Source organism: Gambusia affinis, linkage group LG05 (assembly GCF_019740435.1).
Source record: "Gambusia affinis linkage group LG05, SWU_Gaff_1.0, whole genome shotgun sequence".
Taxonomy (NCBI): Eukaryota; Metazoa; Chordata; class Actinopteri; order Cyprinodontiformes; family Poeciliidae; genus Gambusia; species Gambusia affinis.
In genome coordinates this window covers 5,080,602-5,097,874 of record NC_057872.1, presented here as the reverse complement: position 1 = coordinate 5,097,874, position 17,273 = coordinate 5,080,602, and the positions used below count along the sequence as shown (strand labels likewise).

Genomic DNA, 17,273 nt, shown 5'->3' with positions numbered 1-17,273 from the left:
CTTATATGGATTCTAGCACGCAGAGCCGATGTAAACTGAAACGGCTTCACAGTCGGCTCTGGGCAGCAGACACACGCGCGCTCTGGGGAAGCAGAGATTTATGACACGGTGCTTTCCCTCTGTGTACTCACCTGTTTTACAATCCCACCCTGCAGCTCTCATCCATAGCCTCAAAAATGGTTGGAATTTCTTCAAATTAATTATTTGCTACTCTTTTATTAATATTGAGGCTATAAGCCAGCTGTAGTTGGCTGCACCTAAACACTCCTCCCCCCTCCGTTTTATAATTGTAGTTTGGTCAGTATGAAGACTTTTCCGTTGTTGAGTGCAATTAGTGGTTTGTCAGCTTTCCATGTTCTGCTTTAGTTTGTTTTTCTTGAATATTGTTTTTCTCTAAAAAAATAAAAATAAAAATAAAATAAAATAAAAGACTGAGAGGCTTTAAAAAATTCAAATGATCCTATAACTCCAGGGTGCCCCCCAGTGCAACTGGGGGCCATTTGGGCCATCAGGTCTTAAAAATAATAGGTTTGGTCCTGCTGGTACTTTTTGACTCGATTATTTGTGACAAAAAGTTTGGACACCCCTACTGCAGCTCAAACGCATCATCATAGATGTGTATAATCTAACGTTTTTTTATTTTTTATTTATTTATGTTTTGTTTTGTTTTTTGTTTTTTTGCTCCATTTAAAATCCAAATTGCACTTTTGTAGTTCTTGCAACAGTTATTTTGTGAAATAACTGTGCTGTCTCTGTCAGCTACATCGCACTCCTTTTCCAGTGTGCAGCTCGCGGTTTCTTCCTCCTCACCAGAACAGTGTTCTGAGCATTTGTGTTAGTGAGAGGTGAAAGAGCTGACAGCTGTAAAAAAAGAAAAGAAAAGAAAAAAGAAAGAAAGAAAAAATCTCTGTCAGCTCAGAAGAGAGCCTGGCAGCAGCACAGCACAGAGTGCAGCACTTATTTCTGGAAAATCGCGGCTGTCCTCTTGATTTAAGTCGACTGAACAGGGAAAGTGGATGCAGGTTGTAATGGATGGACTTATGTTTTAACTAGAGATGCACCGATCTGATACCAACATCTGTATCGGTCCGGACCTGGGAAAAAAAAAAAATCCAAGATGGGTGACAATGTGGCAGATCTGTTCAGTCTAGTTCCATGCTTTATTATTTATTTTACATTACATTTGCTTTATTATTTATTTTACATTATATTTAGAATTCCTAATCACGCTTTCTGAACCAATTGAAAGAAGGTTTGTTATGGTCTATTTTTTACATGTTTGACTAAAGTAGTCAACCTATTGTTTTCATTTAAATTTCTATATTCTTTATTTTAAATTGGCTGTTTTACTCTTATTTGCACTGACTGAACAAACTAAAGTTGTTTCCTACATCTCTGACCAAGCTTGTGAAGCTATTGGTGTTTGTCAGTGTGCTGTACTGATGCAGAGTTATCAAATCAATTACTAATTCAGTACATTTATGTCTGTTTCTTTAAAAAAAAAAAAAACATTTTAAGTGAATTCAGCTATTCTTCTGAATCGGATTGATACCTACCGATACTACACCTCTGATATCTGCATCGTATCAGATATCAGAGCGCGTCTCTAGGTTTAAGGCTGTTTTGGGTGATGAAGACGGAGCTGTGTTACTTCGCCAATCCACACCTTCAACATTACTCAAAGATTCAACTTGATGTCTCTCATTAACTTGAATTAATGTTCAAAATTCAAAGAAAAAACATTTCTATCTCTTTTTTTAATTCTTATTTTGTTTCTGTTACTTTTTTTTTTTAGTGCGTCCCTGAACTAATAGAGCTCTGATGCTGGGCAAAAAGAGCTCTCTCTTTCTCTTTCTCTTTCTCTTTCTCTTTCTCTCTCTCCATCTCTCATATGTAAACTATTCACACCTTCACCTCCAAGAGAGATTTTTGAAACTTTACTTAAAGCATGTGAAGTTAACAAAGACAGTGGGGAACAAGAGAGCGAGGTTTCTGCTCGTAATGTGAGGAAGGCAAGAGGAGAAATTTCTAAAAAGTCAGGCAAAAATTCAGCAAATTATGCAAATTTGTCAAAAGACACTTGTTGAAAACAAATTATTTTTACTGCATTTGTAAATTTAAAGGATTTCCAAACTCTTTTGTTTTACAGTTGAAAACTAATTTGACTAGGATGATGTTGCAGCCAGAGCTTTAGGGCTCAGGAATCCACTGTGGAGACATTTCTAGATCTTTCCTCAAAACCCATTCTGTTGTTTTTTTAAACGCACTATAGACATAAACTTTGACTTGACCTGAGGTTAAAGCTGGGATTCAATAAATAAGAACCAACTTCTCCATCTTTGTACCGTATTTGAATGACGATCATAGCGAGAACTGCCTTCACCCGCTTGCAAAACGTGCATGTAGGTCAGATGGTTTCCGAAAACCAGCAGCAGAGCTCCGCTGTTTCTGCCCACCCGGTGAGGTCATGTGAGTTCGGTCAGATGAATCCTCTCTTGAAGGTGATGGAGGTCTGGAGGTGAAGTGTTTCAGATTTACAGCAGAGCTGCTTCCACCTGCCACAGAGGCCTGACTAGATAAAATGCAGTTTCGTCTACTGTGAGTGAACCCTTTTTGTGTCTTCTAACCTTTTCTGTCTGTGTCTGTGTTCTGAAGGATCCCAGAGGATAAGTGACAGCGAGATATCAGACTATGATTGTGAAGATGGAGTCGGTGTTGTAACAGGTAGGTAGCTAGGCCACCTTTAATTGTAAATCAGTTCAAGAACAACACGTCAAGCCTGAGATGGAGGGAGCCAGTTTGGAGGAGCGGTCTAATTTTCTGAGGTTTATTGTGTCATTGAATAATATTTATACTTTCAATCGAACTAGTATAAAATAGAAATATCATAATATTGTGGGGAAATTCTGGTGCACATAATACTCTGGTGACCATTAAACCTGGACCATATTTACAGTCTCTACACTGAAAAAAAGAGAATGGAGCTCCAACTTAAAAAAAAAAATAGTTAAATAGTTACATGTTATCAAATTACGTTTCTGAAATTGAATCTATTTGCATTTGTTTGACACGACAACTTAATAAACCTAATACATGTACTTGAATAAATTTAATTTTGAAACAAATAATATATAATATATATATTTTTTTAGTAGGATCACCTGTTTTCTTTTTTCAGTGTATTCGTATCTTAGAAGGATAAAAAGCTGCAGCCCGTCAGCAGAAGCAGAGCGAGGAACTCTGCTGCCCGTTTCCTGCAGGAAACCAGACGCAGCATTGCTACCAGCCAGGACATCACAGAAACACTAAAGACACACATGCTTCAATTTTACCTCCCCCCCAAAAATCATAACATTTTAAACATTCATACATATATATATATATATATATATATATATATATATATATATATATATATATATATATATATATATATATATATATATATATATATATATATATATATATATATATATATATATATATATAAGAAAGTAAAAATGTAAATTTAAAATGTAGACGATTCCTTTCATTGGTGTAGATACATACCTGTATTTCCTGTTTGCAATGTCTGGACACATTTTTGCACCTTCTTTTAAAATTAACACACTAAAGAGAAAAAAAAAAGAGTTTTTTTATTGGAAATCGCAAGAAAAGCTTCTGATGAGCCTCATCTTTCGGGGATTTGTTTGGCGCTTTATTGACAGTCACCAGACAGGAAATGGGCAGAGACAGAGAATATGTGAGGAAGACGTGAAGTAAAGGCCTCAGGGAAATGAATGGAGTGTCCATGTGAGAGTCCAGCTGTACTTTCATGTCAGTTTTCAGGAAATTATTTCAATTTCGTGGCACTTTCTATGGAGCAGATCTTGATAAATACAATGTTTGCTAATATCTGGGGCTGCAGCTCACAACTGTATTCCATAGATTATTCTATCGACTAGTCTGACCTTTACTCTGTTAAGAAAAATTCTGCAAATTTTTCCTTTTAGCGCATACTTAATTTTGTAGCCTTAAAATGCATAAAGACACAAATAATGCAATTACTTATTTGATAACGTAATACATTGCCTACATTCCAAAAACGTCATTCCTTTTGTGAACACTTGGTCATTTGTAGCAAATGGTGCTAAAGAAATACGTCTAACGTCAACATGTAAAAAGTTCAACCCTCATGCTTGATGCATCAAGTTAGCATCAAGCTAACTTGACTTAGCACCAATACAGTGTTTGGCTGATTGGCTGATTATTATTTTCTTTTTTTCTTTTTGGATTAACCGATTAATAATTGACAGAAAAACTAATAAATCTGAAGTTTTATTAGTTTATTAGAAGTTTCTCCTGCTACTTGAGGAGTTCTGGACAGAACATCTTGACAGACTAAGATATTTTTTCTTTATCCTAAATGCAAAATGTAAATATTCAATGTCCAGTTTTGGCTTTATTACTGCTCCGACTGTGTTGCTCTTCCAGCAAACGTCCTTCATCAGAGTCTGTAATACTCCAGTTAGCAATTATTCACTTACTAAATTTGTTGACAGTTATTCCAAAAATAGATTCATCATGACTAATTCGATCAATTGTTGACATCTACTCTCTTATTTAGATTTGCTGATTTCTAGCATGACTGTTTTTTTTCTTATACAGTACAGACCAAACGTTTGGACACACCTTCTAATTGGACTCAATTGTCCAAACGTTTGGTCTGTACTGTATCTGCAAACATTTTTCTTTGCTCCAACCTGAAGCCCAGTGTCCTACTTCTGCACAGACTCGGCTCGTTCTTCCCGTTAAATCCTACCAACCGTCAGCAAAGGTTTCAGTCTTTTGTTCTGACGTCCTGCTCTCCTGCACGAAGCTGCATGTCAACAGGAAGAAAAGATTTTATCGTTAAGCATCCTGCTGCTGCTGCTGCTGCTGCTGCAGACTTCGAGTCTTCGATTCAAATGTTTTCCGTTTTGCACAAAATAAAAAATAAAATGAAGACATTGCCTCATTGTTATATATAGAATAAATGTAATTAATTTGCAACCTGGATAAATCAATTATTTTACATTTAAAAGTCATTAAATGTAAAGCAATTATTTAGCCGTCTATATCTCCATATCACTAAAACAATTAGTCTAAATTGCTTGAAATCAATTCCTTTAGTGATGTAAAATCTTTCCTGCTTTTATAACTTTTGATTTAAGATTTGATTTAACTTAATTTAATGTGCTACACACTCTGCTGAATACAAATCAGGTTTAATAGAGCTACGCATTGACCTTAACCACGGCTTCTAACCACGTCTGATTATTAGTTAATGAACTCTTTCAGCCTGAATGGACTAAGCGGTCTAGCGGAAAAGAAAAGAAAAAAAAAAATCATTATAATGTTTCGGATTTTTAAAAGGCTATTTTCATGTTTAATGAACAATGTTAACACAGCAGATAATATGCACTTTTATTGAAAGGTAGCACTTTCATTCTTGGAATAAAAGCAACTCGACATTCGGAGAACAAAGAAGTTGGAGCCGTTGCAACATGGCTTTTAGTTTGGCTTCTTCTGACTTATGATAGCACATCGGTTTGATTTCACGATCGTTTATCGTGAATGTTCAGATTAAATAGATGAAAACGTAATGCGCTGGAAAAGCACAAAATCTTACAAAGTATTTTTCTTCCAGTTTCTGGTGCCGAAATCTTAGTGGACTTGAAACATGACAAAACAAACTTAGAAGTAACTTTCCAGCAAGAAATAGGAGCTTGTTTTAAGTTAACAATTCCTTAATATTGATGAAAAAATATAATTCCACTGGGAGATTATTTCACTTATGACATGAGAAAAATGACTTGTCATAAATGAAATAATCTGGAACTAATACATTTGTCAATATCAATTAATAATTTTTTTTTAAACTTAAAACAAGGTGCTGTATCTTGCTGAAAACTTACTTGTATGTTAGTTTTGTTTTATTTCAAGTCAGTAAATCAGTCATGTTTAGTTGTTTAGGACACAACAAGACAGTTCAAAGTTCTTTACATCGTAAAAACACAAAAATAAAAAGTCACAAGTCAGGTGTACTGAGATATTTGCTGTAGAAACTAGAGTAAAAATACTCTCTTAAGATTTAGTGTTTTTGTGGAGTGTGTGTATTTAAGTATTGCTCTAAAAGTTTTGCTGAACTGGTGGGGATCCATTTATCACCCCTCTGTACCTCCGGCTATATGTTTTTTGTTTTTTCCAGATTATCGGCCAAATGGAAGAGACTTCCGGAGCTCCACGCTGTCCGTCCCGGAGCAGATGATGTCGTCTAACCACTGCTCTCGGTCGGCGGACATAAACCGGGCCCGGTCGCGCTCTCCCAGCGTCCCCCCACCCTCCAGGTAACCAGAGATCATTAAACTGGAGGAAAAAAAAAAAGAAAAAAGTTGAAGGTTTGCTTTGGAGTCAAATATGTGTTACTTTGAACTATTTTACATTCTTATTTTGTGTCTTGAACATTTTCAGGAGTAATTTTTCAGGTATAGGAAGGTACAAGTCACCTATTTGACTCACCTTTCTAAGCACTGCTCTGTCTCTACACCGCTGTGCCTGCGCAATTCAAAGTGACATTTTTAAAATCAATAAGATGCTTACTGGACAGTAGGGGACAATCTGTGATGTGAATGATGTCTACTAACCAACTCAGACATCTTAATGCATTCTTCGTAAGAGAAGACTAACATTGAATGGAATACTGACTTTTCATAGTTTCCAAGGACACACGTCTTTACATATATGTGTGCGGAAGAGGACTGGGGCGACTGAAAAAGACAAAAGATTTAAGTCAGAATACTGAAATAAAAAGTCAAGGCCACTGGAAAAAAGAGAACTCTGATTTTAATCTTCTGAAATCAAAATTAGAATTCTGAGAAAAAAGTGATTTTAAAAAAAAAACTTTTCAGTGACCCTTATCTTCTTCCGTAGATATGAATATTCTGGGTTGTTTAAAATAAATAGTTGCTCCTGCTTCCCCCCTGCCCCCTCCTAGCCTCAAAAAAACCTAAAGGTTTGCTTCACCGTTGAACAGAGTTGACAAAATTTTTCCAAAAATGTATATTTTTTGCTTTTTTTTATGATTTCAATTTGCCTATGAGGCATTTTTCCCTCTACTTGAATGCAATTTTTTATCTCATTCTTCGCTGTGATCATTTGCAGTAAATGCTGAGTAAACTATGTAGTGCTGACATGTATTTCACCCTCTTTATAAAAGATGCCATCAAGGGAAAGTTATTAGTTATCCCCCCCCAGCAGTTATTCTGTTCGTCTTTTAATTTTTTTATTTTTTTTGTTGGGTCGGAAAATGTCCATCCAAGAGTCCAATCACGGCCTTGGCACCGCCAGGCTGCAGCTACTTTCCCCCCCCGGCCAATCAACTTTATTTGTTTTTTCAAAGGCTCAGCCTAAATCAGTGTCTGATACAGAAAATGCACTTATCTAAATTGTCTGGGAGAGCATTTCCTTGAGTGTACTCCATCTGCTTTAATTAACAGCATCTGGTAATTTATTTCAAACTGTTGAAAATGACACTGAAAATGAGTCACGCTGAATTTGGCGGTGTCTCAGTCAGAGCACCTACACTATTAAAGGAAGGATACCCTGACAGAATTTTTCAGGTTTTTTTTACAAGATTTATTTATTTTTTTTTCAAATGTATGTCCTTTTACTTTTAATTCTTGCTTTTTGGTGTTCTGAAGCTGAAGTGACTGTTCTACAACGTGGCTTCAAGGAGAAGCAGACTTCTTCAGAGCGGACCCATCCTTTGACAAAAGTCAACGAACTGCAACATTTTTGGTTTCAAAACAAAACCGTTTTCTTTGTACACTCTCCTACCTGCTGGCCAACCTTACGTCTTACGGTGGGTGAACTGCCATGACCAGTTCATGTCTTTGAAGTGTGCCGCCCTGCCTACTCCTTTTATAGAACTGGTGTGTCAAAGCTACGGTTGGTAACTTTTTGCTAAAACTGCGACCATGACCTGACAGTAGAATGAGGCAGAAGATCTGTGCAGAAAATCGAGCCGCCATTTGCCGCTCTCGGTCAGAAACAACCAATCAGAGCCAGGAGGAACATCTCAGTCACGTTCAACACGTTCAAACTCAGGACTGCCTGTGTGCTGCTGCTTTGCTAGTGATGGAGACTATCAAGCTAACGACTAGCGTAAGCTAACTTTACATGAAATCTCCTGATAAGTCGAGTTCTCTGCGGGCTCTGCTGTGGGGAGAGGAGCTGTAGCGTATCGGAGATAAAGGGGGAGGGGCCTGTAAGGTGTGCTTGTTCAAACTTTCAGCCTAAGTTTTAAGGTTTTTTTCAGGACTGCCTGTGTGCTGCTGCTTTGCTAGTGATGGAGACTATCACTAGCATATCACTGGTATTTAGATGGAAACTCTCTACTGCAGCCTTAAGTAGTGTTAGCTCCTTCTAATTTGTAGGACTCTTCTCTGTCCTTCCCTCCCTCAACTTTCTTTAAGTTTTTATCCACCTTTGAAAACAAAAATATACGTAGGCTACATCTACTAAGCCCATTTCTATGGTCTTCAAATTCCATCTTTGGGAAATCTTTGCTCCTCAGCTCTGTCTTTCCGCCCATGATTTTTCTTTCTGTCTTCCAAACGTCCTTTCCTCTTTCCTTCTGTCTTCTTCGTCGTCTCTCCTCGTCCTCCTCACCATATCCGATCCATCTCTGTCTTCTCTCCTCCCTCCATGTGTCTGCAGCCATTTTCTCACCTTACCTCGAACCAGACACACTCAGCCTGCTGACGATCCTCAAAGGGACCTCAGGTATACTTTTGTCTGAGTTTGCATGAAGCCTCATCTCGACACATCCTCTCTTAGTTCTCCACCCAGAACCCTTGAGGTGCCTTCTGCTTTTATTTGGTTGTTTCAGATTTGACACTCGCACTACAGGATGTTTTCCCACACGCCATCGTCAGTACAAACGAAAGTTATGAAAGCGCACCAGTGGCGTTTTGTCCAGTAGAGGGGGTTCCCCAGCAGAGATACGTTTGATTCTCTATCCGTGTAAACGGATAAACCTGCAGTTTTTGACTGATGCCTCTAATGGAAATCCAGAAGTAATGTATGATATTACCAGCTGTGTGCGTCGAAGGGGGGAGGGAAAAGCTAAATTGAACGCTTATTTTATACCGTATTTTTTTGCCAGCCGCAACCACGGCGTGTACCCAATCTGCAGAGAGGAAGCAGTCAGGTTACTGCGTTCCACTCGGATGACCCGTGCCTATTCAGAGGGCGCCTACTCCTCCAACTTTGCCAGCCAGAGGTATTGAAGTGTACCACCGCAACATCTGTGCATCATGTTGTGGTCTCCTCGAGTCGTACCTCGTTCGTCTATGATTTTATTGTCACTGTGAGAGTGATGACTGAAAATGATATCTTATCTGATATCATTTCATTTATTTTTTTTTTTTAAGTCATCACAGCTCTGGAGTCAAGCAGTTGTGAAAACACATCTACACAACTGCCTCTGTGTGTGGAGACTCCGAACTCGTGGTGCTGCTGGTGTCTGTGGCGTTTCGCTGGTTGTGCAGTTAACTGCTGGCCAGTACTTTACTGTTGTTGTTTTTGATGGTGTCGTTTATTTGTCCATTTTCCATCATGCCAACAGCGGCACTCGATGTCAGCCCAGTGGTGTGGAGTTTTTTTTTTAGTCTCGTCCTTTCTGTGCTATTGGCAGCGGTTTTTCACTCCACCAAAGTTTGGCATCATTAAACACATTGCTCTAAATTTGCCTTTTTTGTTGTTGTTTTTTGTTCCTGTGATGCTGTCCTGACATCCAGGCATATCTAAGAACATTGTCAGTGTCATGGAAAATTACTTGAAAGTCAAGAATATACATCATTTGTTATTTTACAGAAAGGCTTCAAGTGGCTTAAGTCGCCTATTTTTATGCCTATGAGGATGTGTTACTGTATAAATACAACAAACTTTCCTTAAAGCTTTTCTTTAGGTCAAGCTCATCCTGTATGCACACTTTAGACCAGAAGCCTCTACATAAACACAACCAGCAGGAATGTCAGGCTAATTTGGGAGTTTACTTTTTTTGTTTTTTAAAACATTACACCATTCAAAAAGTCAGACATTTTTTAAAATAGTTGTCAGGTGTACAGTTTTCAATTTATTGTGGATTCTCTTCAGTCCACATCAGAAAAGTATTTCTGAATTTCAATTTGAATTAAAATGTCTCTCGGCAAGTTGCAGAGAAATCATTAACGAGACCCTGACATGATTTTTGTCTAAATGTTTCACCTCTCTTACACTCACAATTGATAGAGTTCATGTAAACAGGTTTATATCGCAACGCCGATGCAGCTTTTCAGCAAAATCCAAACACTTTTATTAGGAAGGACTAATAAAAGTCCATCCTAATAAAATGATCAGATTCTTTGTCCAACCAGAATCGTATTCCTGCTGGGCAGAACTTCTGCCCAACGTGACCGCAGGAAATCAGGAAGTCCATCTGTGTTGTTCTCTGAGAAGTTCGGCAGCTTGCAAAAGTATTCACACCCCTTGAACATAAATACAGTGCAGACCAAAAGTTTGGACTCACTTTCTAAATAAATTCAATTAGAAGGTGTGTCCAAACTTTTGGTCTGTACTGTATGTAAAATAAGAATTTTACGTGAAAGACCAACACAAAGTGATATACAGTGGTGAAGTTGGAAGAAAATGATAAAACATTTTTTTTTTACAAATAAAAAACTGAAAAGTCCAAGAAACACACCCGTCAGGTCAGGGTGGAAACTATGGAGAAATTTCAAGGCTATTAAAAGATTTCTTTCTGCATTTGTATTGTTTGCTTAGGCAGCTGCTAAACCTGCTTCACTGTGGAGGCTGACACAGATGTTCCTGTGGCTTATATGATTGGACATGCATCAAAACTGTTTTTTTGGGGGTTTTTTTTTATATAGATTAAGCAGACTAGTGTTAAGCTTCTCAAATTATCCTGACCTTGTTGAAAATGTGGGGACTATATCAAAAAAACAGCACAAAAAAAAAATTAGATAACCAGTCCAAGTATATTCAGTTTTACCCATCCTGCCAAGAGGATTGATGAGTGTTTGGTCAGATTTATGCCAGAGGCTTTGTCGATGGCTGCAAATATCATTTAGTTGACCTGCTAATGGAGCTGAAATTAGTGGGAGCTGCATTTATATGTTTGTATGGTCTGGCAAACATAAATTAAAAACTGTCCAAAATTAATAAGACGTTATTCCTAATGATTACGGTGTGTGAACTTCTCGTCGGAACTCCATGTGCCATGCAGTGCTCATAAGATGAATTCACCTGTCATTGCTTTTACAAATCAGTCAGGACACAGTCTGGTGTTTTTGACATTTTTTTAAATAAAAAAAGAACAAGACTTTAATGTAAAAATTAAAACAAATGTCTACAAAATACTGAAAAATAAAAAAGTGATCTGTTTGTTGTTGCTGTTTTTGACAACAAAAGTTTTGAGTTTTTTTTGTAGATTTCTTTGTGGGAAATTTATTTATTTATTTATTTATTTATTTATTTGCTGTTTTTTTAATCATGATTTAAAAGAAATATTTAAAAAATATCCAAAGTGACTATTTTTTTAATAGGAATTGTGTATGATATATTCTGCGCAATATAAATGAAATGATAGACATCAAGAAACATTTGATCTTTGTTGCGCACATGCTCTTTTTGAGCCATGCAGTGTAATTGTGTTAGGAGTTTGAGGCGGTCTGTATCGACACATGGAAACATAAATATTCAGAAAACTAAAAGACTCCAGCAGCGGTTGGAGGAATGAAATGGGGCAAAATGTGTTTTCTGGATGTATTGTCACCATGGTAACCACTGAGATGCTGTTTTCTACCTGCTGTAGTCTGAAAGGACATCTCCTCTACTGGACAACTGAACTGCCAAACTCAACCATCAGCTGGAGGTTTTGACACGAAAAGGAAAATAGAACACATTGTTTCATTTCTCGTTTTAAAATCTTTGTATCAAAATTATGGGTTATACTTTGATTGATTGTAACTTTTTCTGTTCAATTTAATAACCATGAAAACTAAACTGAGACAAACAAACCCTCAGAGTTTTCTGTAAACATGACTATAAAGGTTCATTTTGATCCGTTTTGTTCTAATGGTGTCAAACTCTGATATTTTTGGATCTTTGATAAAAAAGCAGGTAGATTCTACTCAAGTATCAAACAACGTGCATGGTCTAAACCCCTTTATGACATTTTCCGTTTTTAGGCTGTGATTAAGTTCTTTTGTGCACTACTTTCACACGTACTCTCAGTTTACTCCCTTTCTCTCTCCCCCCCTCTTTGTAACGGTTAATGAAACACGTCTGCACTGTCTGTGGCTTCTTTAACAAAATGTGAAACCTCACGGTCTTTTTCCTTCTAGCTTTCCAGGACAATATTTTCCCTCCATCACACTGTGCCATGACTATAACACAAATGTTTTGGAGTAATAACTGCATCGAAAGCAAATTCCAACTTACATGCAGTTACACGCCACATTTTTCTTCACATCTCACACTTTAGGTGAAAAGCAAGTCATGTAACATGGCTGTTCTTTCAGTTTAGGTCTTTCTGACTACAATGAATTCATAAAGTCAACCATAAAATGAACAAATAGCAGGCAAATGTTTAAAAAAAAAAAAAAAAAAACCCTTTACAAAAAGAGGCTTGTTAGCTGACCAAACAAAAAGCATTTTACATCTTTAAGACCATTATCTACTGGACATGCATTACTGGTTTTTTTGTTGTTGTTTTTTTAAAGTATTTTTAGGAAAATTGACAGTAACATTTTGATGGTTTCCGAATAATTTCTCAATATAAACACTCACATGGACAAATGTGTTTACACTTCTGGTAAAAAGCCTCAAAATGAATTAAACTTTTATTCCAGTGACATAATTTGATGCTAAAAATATCAATCCTGCAGGCTCAATTAGCGATGCACATAACAACCCCTTAAAAACACGCGACTGGGACGCGTGCCAGGGAAAAATCCTTTTCTGACCTAATGTCACAAACATAAACATACGGAGTTTTAACTGGAACCATATCCGTCAGTCACGTGAGGCTAAGATTAATATTTAACATCACTAAACTCTCCAGGCGGGCTCAGCGTGAAACAAAAGGCTGAATATAAAAGCGTCTCATGTCCACTGTTAAGTTATGCGGAGGCTCTGTGACGCTGTCGCCGTGTTTCTCCTCCAAAAGCTCCTGGAACCTGGCTACAGCTAACGGCGTCATGAACGCTTTGAAATACCAGAATTTTTGGGGGTAAAGAATCTGATGCATATGGTATGCCTGAAATGATGCAGGAAGACAGAAAAAAAATTGTTAAATTAAACAAAACAAAAAACCTTGGTGGTCTTGGTTAAAAATGCGTTGTCAATGGGTTTTACGCTGGAAAATTATCCTAAAAATGTGACCAAATCAGGGTTAAATCTTATGGGGAAGAAAACATGTTAAACAAATCAGGACTATTAATGATCTAGATTGTATGAAGAGACTCGAAGTATTTCTCTCCGGTCCTCTTGGCAACAGCAATCATAATTGTGCCACAAGTGATTAGATTTAAAACAAGTTATTTTCCCATTGAATAATGCCTCCAGCATTAGAGTCGCAGTTGGTGACTTTTATAATTTCTTTAGAGATTTGTAAAAACTGCCACCATGTCCTGACAGTAGAATATGAGACAGATAATGTGTGAAAGAATCAAACTCCTCCACCCTGCTGTCATCTGCAGAAACACACCGCTCCCAGTCAGAATCAACCAATCAGAGCCAGGAGGAGGGTCTCAGCGCTGTCAAACAAACCTGTGTATGCGCTGCTCACACCCTTGCCCTCAAGTTTGATCAAATATGAAAAAAGAAACAATAAAAGTTGCCTAGCTTCAAGGATGTTCTTTTTTTTCACTTTCATTAATTTACATTAATGCCATTGCATTAATGTAATTACTTTACATTAATTTACTTTTTATACATACTTACCCAGGTAAAGTTATACATTTTCTTGGCACGGTAAATAAATAAATCGCATATGTTAAATATGAACATTAGAAATACAAACCTCCAATTGAAAACAAATAATGTAATGAAGACACGTTCTTCATTGTTGGTGTATTTTTTTTTTAAAATTAAGAATAAAAAAATAAAATAAAACACATTCCAGATCCAATTTCCTATTAAAAAAAAAGAAAAAAAACAAAAACCTTAGTGACTATTCATAGTCATAATAAATGTACAAACCTGCACTCCAACATACACAGAGGGAGCGAACATTTTCTTTACTCACCATGCCTTCTTTCAATCCAGCTTTCTGTGCCAGCCCAGCTGGAGTCACACTGAGTGCCTGCCTGTTTCTCAACAACCTCTGTAGGAACCACGGAGCCATGGATAGACACGAGTTTCACAGCAGGTCCCGCTCGGCAGACCAGCGGCCCACTATAGAACGCCTCTCGTCCCGCTCGCGCTCCACCGAACGCCCCCACGACTCTTCCCTCATGAGGTCGATGCCGTCTCTGCCGTCCGGGAGGTCCGCGCCCCCCTCCCCCGCCATGACGAGGTGTGATCCAGATTGGAGAGGCTAGCGAAAGCAGACTTAGCAACTAGCTGGAGGTTTTGGCTACGCAGTCATTTTCCAGAGTCGGAGCTATACTGAAGGGGGTAAAAAAAAACAAACAAACAAAAAAAAAAAAAAAGAAATTTTAAAAGTAGATTTCTGTTTTTCCACCTAATCAAAAATTGACAGACTTGAGTTTGATTAACTAACACTGGGATGTCAGTAGTAGAACATTTTTTGTTGTGAGGTTCTGTGTGTGTTTACTGTATATAGGAGACTGGATGAGTGTGTGAAATTAAACAGGCAGCAGTTCCATGTGATCTCCCGTGGTGTTCTGTGTTTTTCCAGCAGAATACTTTGATATTTCAACTCGATTTTACCAATTTGCTGAATGTTTTGTTTTAAAAATTACACCATTCAGTTGAGCTTTAAAGGGGCAGTGTTATGCGTTTTCCAGCCACATAGTGTCATTCTTTAGCACAATTGAGTAACTACGTTACCTTCAGTTCACATATGATTTAAAAGAAATGTGACTAAGCAATTTAAAATTGTAACTGGGCCTCTATCGCTTTAAGAAAGTCCTGCTTTTTCCAACAGAGCACCTTCAGGTAGTCAACACAACATGACTCCTCTATTGACCCTTGAATAATGTTTTTACCAGTGTTGCACTGAGAAGTAGCTCCTATAATGAGCTCACCAGACACAGAAGTTCCACCAGATGTTTGCTAATTGCTGCTGGCTAGTCTGAAGGAGCCGAGTGAACAAGTCACAGAGGAGAGCTGCTCTGTGATATGAAAGTTTGGAAGAGGAACCGCGGCTCGAAGGCGGAGCTAGGTCCACCCAAACGTTTTGTGCAGCTTGAATAGTTGCCATGGAGATTAAAGGATTGCTCGATCATGCATGAAAAAAATCTAATCAATTCTACAGGTATGTTTTTGATGAGAGTACATTACAACATGATGCAAAGCTCAAAAAAAGTCAATTTTCGGTAACACTGCCCCTTTAAATCAACCAAGATTTTCTTTTCTCGTCCTCCAGCGTTGCTCAACCTCTATTAAAATGTTTGTGCAGCTAAAATCCAGCGCAGCCTTAGAGACTTGTTCCCTGAAGCTCATACCCGACCTATTCCTGACTAACTCATACTGTATGAACAACCAACCCTGCTTCCCAACTAAAAACACTCTCATAATACCCTGCCACCCTGCTTTACTTTACCTCACCCTCCTCACCCCAGTTCACTCCATTACCCGTTGCCTTAGTAACCCCCATCCCTAAACCCCACCTGGCCACTTTTTCCCTCTTTATTTCATAACAGCACTGTGGATGTTCTGTATTTTCTTTACACATACCTCAGACACATTAATCCTAACCCCATTAGATAGCTTGCTTTATATTATTATTGTTATTATTATTATCATTATTATTATTATTTCCGCCACACTGCTCATACACTTGTGAGTATAGCAGTGATGAGGGTAATATTTTTTTTAACTTTGATTTCATTATTAACATCAACTGATGCTGGTTATCCTTGTGATGGCATTGTGGTTTTTTGTTTTTTTTTGTTTGTTAAATTTTCTTTTGACTTCAAGCTGTTGAGAGACGGTATGAACGCATGGTCGCACTGGTCTGCTGGATCTGCATTGAACTCTTTTCTCCCTGCAGCCCGATGAGTCGACTGTACATGCATTCGTCTCACACCGAGCGTCTCTTATTGCAGATCAGCTCCCTGCAGCTGATGTGACCCTCAGCCTCCATGTCATGTGCCAAAATGTCATCTGTTCAAAACCCAGAGAGTGAGAGTGAATTGAAGGGTTAAAATTGTCTCCTTTTTTCAAACACCACTGATGTGCGGAAGAGGATTAGTGCCGATAAAAAAAAAAATAAAAAAAAAATTCTGACTTTAATCTCAGAATTCTGGACTTTTTTTCCCCCTCAAATTCTGGAAAAATGAAAAAGTCAGAGTTCTGGTTTTAATGTCCAAATTCTGAGAAAAAAAAAGTCTAAATTATTCTTTTTTTTTTTTTTCAGTGGTCCTAATCCTCTTCCGTACCGATGTGTCCGAATGACCCACAAATATTATTCAGCGTCATTTGAAAATGGACCAAATGAATTATCGACCCAAGATAAAATCATTTTCCACCACTGCTATAGTGGCATGACCTAACAAAAAGAAGGTGTTTTTGCTGTAAATCTGTGGGTGCAACATGGCCTCGCCCCACCCTCTCTTTTCTTCTGCTTCATGTTGGTTTCTTTTTGTCACTCAGGGCACATCCTCGCAGTGGATCTGTCCAGACCAGTCCCACCAGTACTCCCATGTCCAGTAGAAGAGGGCGCCAACTCCCACAGCTTCCAACCCCAGGAACAGATAGAAGTAAGTAACTCGACATTAGCTAACCATGCTTCTTTGTTACTAGAATCACTCGATGACTCCGCTGTTTGGGTCCTAGGCATGGTCTATTGAGATTCGCGTTTGACGTAAAAATGTGAGATTATTTGTCTACAGAGTTGTTCCACGTATGGTTTGATTGATGCGTTTCTGTTTTCTCACGACAACACAATCCGCCTTCGCTTGGTTTATTTCCGTTTCTCTCTCAGAAGACGGAAATGAAGGAAAACAGTCAAATGAAGGTTTGTATCTGGTTTGTGTTTGATTTTTTAGTCTATCAAGCAC

General features: G+C 37.9%; 1 protein-coding gene across 21 annotated transcripts in view; it reads left to right on the top strand.

Moving 5' to 3' along the window:
- Positions 1-17,273, top strand: part of rims2a (regulating synaptic membrane exocytosis 2a) — a 165,210-nt gene that overhangs the window by 102,646 nt on the left and 45,291 nt on the right. For all 21 annotated transcript variants that reach the window (XM_044117138.1, XM_044117142.1, XM_044117140.1 and 18 more), the window contains 5 exons: positions 2,656-2,724; positions 6,230-6,368; positions 9,188-9,304; positions 14,417-14,602; positions 16,867-16,973. In XM_044117138.1, the coding sequence (XP_043973073.1) occupies positions 2,656-2,724; positions 6,230-6,368; positions 9,188-9,304; positions 14,417-14,602; positions 16,867-16,973 (618 nt within the window). The remainder of the gene's footprint in view (positions 1-2,655; positions 2,725-6,229; positions 6,369-9,187; positions 9,305-14,416; positions 14,603-16,866; positions 16,974-17,273) is intronic.